At 35.5% G+C, this 5,638-nt stretch overlaps 1 protein-coding gene across 2 annotated transcripts; it reads left to right on the forward strand.

The window, feature by feature from the left end:
* Positions 1 to 976: 976 nt before the first annotated feature.
* LOC124413503 (methyl-CpG-binding domain protein 3) lies at positions 977 to 5,386 on the forward strand. Of its 2 annotated transcripts, XM_046894130.1 has the most exons (5): positions 977 to 1,192; positions 1,338 to 1,479; positions 3,250 to 3,303; positions 4,824 to 5,069; positions 5,181 to 5,386. In XM_046894130.1, exons 1-5 carry the CDS (start codon positions 1,062 to 1,064, stop codon positions 5,277 to 5,279), a joined length of 672 nt encoding a protein of 223 aa, XP_046750086.1. In that variant the 5' UTR covers positions 977 to 1,061; the 3' UTR covers positions 5,280 to 5,386. The 2 variants fall into 2 exon arrangements, with proteins under 2 accessions (XP_046750086.1, XP_046750087.1); XM_046894131.1 differs by lacking the exon at positions 3,250 to 3,303.
* Positions 5,387 to 5,638: the final 252 nt, after the last annotated feature.

The raw sequence follows: 5,638 nt of genomic DNA on the forward strand, positions 1-5,638 counted from the left end.
AAGAAACTCAAGCTTTAACAGCGATTATCTTTTGAATGGTTACTTCTATCGATTAGATACAACAGAGCTTTTTTGTAGAGCATCAAAAGTTCTACAGAAATGTACTAAAAAGACTCTCCTAACCTCGACGGTTACAGCCTTTTTGAGATGCCATACAATCAATTTTTCATTATATCGAGGGGAAAAAAAATGGTCATTTTATTTGACCCACCCTACCGTCGTAATCTCACCGGAGCGTTGATTATCCACTAGTTGGTTATTTAACCTCAATTTTTGAGTCACATTTTTTTCCGAGCTCACACTTATGAATCATTTTGAATACCATAGAGATACCGTAGAGCATGGCCATAGAGCGACGTTAAGAAATTGATTCTGTTCGCCGCCATAATGGTAGGTTTCCACGCAGCGATTAGCAATAGACAACCCAGATTAAATTTTTGTTTCCACGATTTTACAGAAACTATCCAAATTGACTATGCGAGAATGATCCATCAATCACCGACAAACGATTCTAGATCGATTACCATCAAAATTAATCGGAAACAGTTCCGTCAAGGGGCCAACTAGAGAAATTTTTTATGCTAATTTTGAAAAATTATTTTCTAATCGAGGAATAACCGACAAACGTTCGGATTAGTCCATCATTGACCGACAAATGACCGACAAACGATTGCAAAAAGAATTAATCCAATCCACACACATGGGGGGCTAACTATATGGAGGTTAATATATGCGAGGAAAAGCGTTGTCGGCGCTGCGTAACGGCGAAAAGAAGAGTTATCTCTTTCTTCGGTTTTGGCATCACGATAGCGCCGAGTTGTGCCTCCTTCTCTCTACCCTCCTTGTCAACGGTCGAAATATCCACGTGGATCCGGTCGAAACGGTGTTCCTCGTAAGTGCATGAAGTTATTGGACGGTGCTGCCGCATCGACGTGAGCGGTTAGCGAGCGAACTTTGGCCGTATCTGAAAATCTCAATGGCGGCCGCATGTTGACGTGGGTGAGACGCGACGAGGGACCGACAACGCTTTACGTTAGAAAAATATTGAAGTGACTGACACGATGAATATGTCGGTAGAGAAAAAAAAATATTCATCGGCGCTGCCAACGAATTGGCCGGTCAGAGACGAACAATCGAGGAAACCTGCGAGTCAATTATCATCAACGGGCAAAGTTGACGTCTACTACTACAGGTAAGTACAACCGACCCCCCCATTCCCTGAGTATTGCTTCCGATTGGATAATATCAAAAGCACACTATTTTTTTTCTCTCTCTCCTTGAGATTTCGGTTTTCAACTCACTTCACGCGAAGTAACGCAATTCTTTTTCGATTACAGTCGTGGTGTGAGGAACGACGCTTCCCTTGTACCTCCGATCAGGCAAACGGCATCGATTTTCAAACAGCCAGTAACTATATACAAAACACAGGAGGGAAAAGTGAAAGACATCAAACATGGTAATCAAGATAAACCAAAACAGGTACGCAAATTCTAGACTCATTTTGTTAATCTGATACGAAGTGGGTACCAGGACACTATCTTGTTGTTACCGAATATTTTCAATTAAGGTTGCAGTAGGTGTGTAATATCTAATCGAAACACTTGTCATGAAAGAAAATGACGAAATAAAGGTTCAACAGGTGTACCTGGTATTGATCGAGTTCACATTCATTTGAACAACATCACCTTGAAAGACAAAAGCTAGCGACAAGATCATGAATTTGATGTAAAACAACCCGGTGATCAGTGTCTTGAGAAACGTGTCGCACGTTTGTAAAATATATTCGAATTCCAAAAGTGTGTTCGTTCTACAATTCTAATTAATTAGCGTTGACTTTGTTTGTGAATGAATTGTCCATGAATCATTTTAAACAAATTTGTTGATTGAACTCTCCAGTTCACAAAAAAAAGATTTATGTAACATTATATATTCCAAATAAAACACAAAAGAGAATTTATCTAAAAATAAAACAGAATTGTATAACCTTTGCACTATTGGTATTTCAATATTAGTGGAATAGAGAAGTTGTGAATTTCCAGAATATTATTTTAATCAAATTCAACTCTAGTTGCAGCTTCTAAATAGTTATTTCATCATTTCTTTTTGTTAGCCCTTTTGTATCCGGAACAAAACAATATTCTTCCTCTTCTTTTGGTACCATCTTCGATGCAGCAGCTAAGCAAATTTGTTAAATACTCCTCAAATTTGTTAAATAATCAGTGACTCACTGTATGAAAATGTGATATATTAAAAAAAATTATTTTTATTGAAGTTTCACTCAATTAGACTCACATTATACATCTGTAATTCATTCAATATTTGATAGCCGATCATTTTAACTATAAAAATAAACTTACTATGCAAGTATTGTAAAACTTGAGTGGATTCGACTGTTCTTTCTTGTCAGATCAAGTTAATAATCCTCAAAAAACTGCGGCTGTGAAAAATAATTGAAGTAGGTATTTGAAACACATGCAGTTTGGCTGCACACAATAATGGTACAATGTATTAAACAATTAGTGAATATAATTACTCCTTTCAAGGTTTGTTATTATTTAGCACGGTCGTTCTAATTACGTCCTGGAACCTAATCAATGTTTTTTTTTTTATTGAAATGAAGTCATTGTAACAAAATATTTTTTTCTGGTGAGTGCAAAGTGAACTGCATCGTTTACTTATGTAACGTATATATTTATACTGATATGTGTAACAATGGATTTTAACCCGTATAAAAGAAAATTTTTGTTCGTTCTTACACCGATTAATCTCGTTTAAGATCTTCCTTTTTCATTCAACTGATTGAATAAAAAAACAAAAGTACATATTAACAGCATAATAGCGATTACATAGCTGTTTCGAACAAACACCAAAACTATATTGAGAAATGGAAGTACGTTTGGTTCTTCACGTGATACACGATGTTGTACATGCATACGTAAATAACTGACTATCTTTCCGTACAATTTATTGATGATTGTGATTGTTCAGATTGCAGAATCGATATAAGACAGTTCGAAGTAAGCGTACACACAATTGACAAACGGCGACATTCGTTTAACGTCAGTTTTACGGATTACATACGTAATTGAACTACCTCTGCATTTCCTGTAATGATCTCAGACAAACGTCAGCATCATTTTAGAATGTGCGTTGATGCATCGACATGTATATGTAGTATTCTTTATAGAATATAGTTTAAATCTTTATATGTATGATACCAACCATCGTATGTAACATTCATTCGTTTAGGAAGGGGCCGAAAAGTCTGAAGGCAAACATGGCTCTCAAGACAAACCTAAGCAGGTAATTCACTTGGCACGAATCATCATCATGACGTTAATAAATTAAAATGACGTACAAATTTATTACATTGTATTATGTGTGTACCAAGATATCTCGTGGAGATGTCCCATAGGCAATTCGAAAAAGAAGTAACTTATGGTAAATCCGCCAGTAGTTGTGCAAGCTAAGGCACATTTTACCGGTCGACGTTTATTAATTTTTCACGAATTTCTCACTCTCTTTCCATCATTTACCATAAAACAAATCTGGATCGGTAGAATGTACTCCGAATCGTATAATTGCAGGCGGATTTACCCTTATTATATCAAGATTCCTACGGATCATCTCAACGAAATAACTTGATATATATGTATAATATACATATGCACGGGATTTTCGTCCTCAACTAGACCAATTTTCTCATTGCTTAAACTTTTTACAATTTTTCAAATTTGCATATTAATGAATGAAAAACCTGGAATTTTTTCATCAAAACTAAAGTCTAATCGTTCTGATTCTTTTTTCATAAATTGTTATACTGTTTAAAAATCACATATATCGCATGAAAAAAGTGTACACGTATTGAAAAAAAACCGCTATTTCCGAGAGTTTTTTAACGGGATTCTAGCCGCAAAAACTCAAGTGACCCTTTCATAAAAAATTTGCAAAAAAATTAGTTCACGTTGATATTTGAGTTCTCAAATATGTTCGATGTATTTCCCTGAATTTTTAATGAAATAGATAGAGCACACAGACAAATCCAAAAATGTTGAACTTTGGCAGTTTTGAAATAATAAAGTGAACGCTAAATCCGGTTAAAAAATATTTTTTTAACAATTCTCCATGAAAACAGTGGAACTAGTATTATTGCTGATTTTACGCTGTAGAACACCACTATTAATTAGAATTTTTTTCGTACTCTGTTTTGCAGTTTTCCAGCTCTGTGCATATAGTTCGAAAACGAACAGCACTAGTTAGGAAAAAATGTATCTCCGAGATAATCGGTTTTATCCAAGCAGAGGACGATTTTGTCATCACGACATACTGAAAGTCGGCAATTTATAAAAAAAATTGTTAGATAATTCACTGGAAAAATTTGTCTAACTGAGAAAGAAAATCCCGTACAAAATATCCCTTCGTTTAGTTATTCTGTATCTATCCTTTGTATTTGAAGTATCGGACGAACCTTAAGGCATGCTTATTCATAAACATAGTAAAACGGTATATTTATAGTTTTTATAGTTTCATAACGCTATTCATATAATATACCGAATAGACTTACTATTAGGAGTGATAATCTGTGTGTATAAAACATTTCATAAGTACAGAAACAGACAAATTAAAAAGTGGAAAAGATTGGAAGTAAAAAAAAAAAATTTCGGCCGTTCCAAACTGTAATTCGCTGTAACTTGTCAGCCAACGATGCGAACTTTGGTGTACACATAATGTAATATTTACGGCATCGATTTATTTTATTTTATGCATCGAGCGTGAAATGCCGTTTACGTTAATCCAGGTATAATAAATCCTTAACGTTACAGCTCTTCTGGGAGAAGCGGCTCGAAGGTTTGCGGGCCTGCGACCCGGATGGTTACGAGTTCGATGGAATGGACTTACCAAAGACTCTGAAGCCGGTCGGCCCCTACGTAACCGAGGAGACTTTACTTCAAAGCGTTGCCACAGCCCTCCACGTATCTTCCCAACCCGTAACAGGACAAACTGGCTCGAAAACGGCTTTGGAAAAAAATCCTGGTGTTTTTCTCAACCCGGAACAGCCCCTCGTTCAGGTATTCCTTGTTTTTTTATACCCGCCTCAATGAACGAATCTCGATTACGAGTATTAATAACACTAGTGATGGTATTTATGGCTTGATAATTCGGATGTGTATTTATTTTAGGCAGTAGCTATTGCCGACGATGACATCAAACGACAAGAAGATCGCGTTGCTGTAGCAAGGAAAAAGCTACAAGATGCTCTCAGGGGCATAGCTACTTGAACTACTGTAACGTAACATGTTGGAGGATATTGCATACTGATTATTTATAAGACAACTGTGAAATACTTTATGTCCGTATTTTCGTTTTATCTCTACTTTCTTATTTATATAAACAAAATGATATAAAATTCGAAGCTGATCTTTACCCTTCCTTGAAATCAAAAACGACTGGAAATGATTTCGAATGAATTCTATCTTCGTTACATTTATCTAGTTTTGTTATTAAAGTGGGTGTGTTCGATTTTTTCTTCTTCCTTCCAAATGTCTTCATAATCGTTTTCACATTTCACTGAACTCAGAGGAAAAAAAAGTAAATTAATATAAGAATTTTTTTTTTTCTTTCAAGTGCAATTCAAATC

This window comes from Diprion similis, chromosome 12 (assembly GCF_021155765.1).
Source record: "Diprion similis isolate iyDipSimi1 chromosome 12, iyDipSimi1.1, whole genome shotgun sequence".
In the NCBI taxonomy this organism is placed as follows: domain Eukaryota; kingdom Metazoa; phylum Arthropoda; class Insecta; order Hymenoptera; family Diprionidae; genus Diprion; species Diprion similis.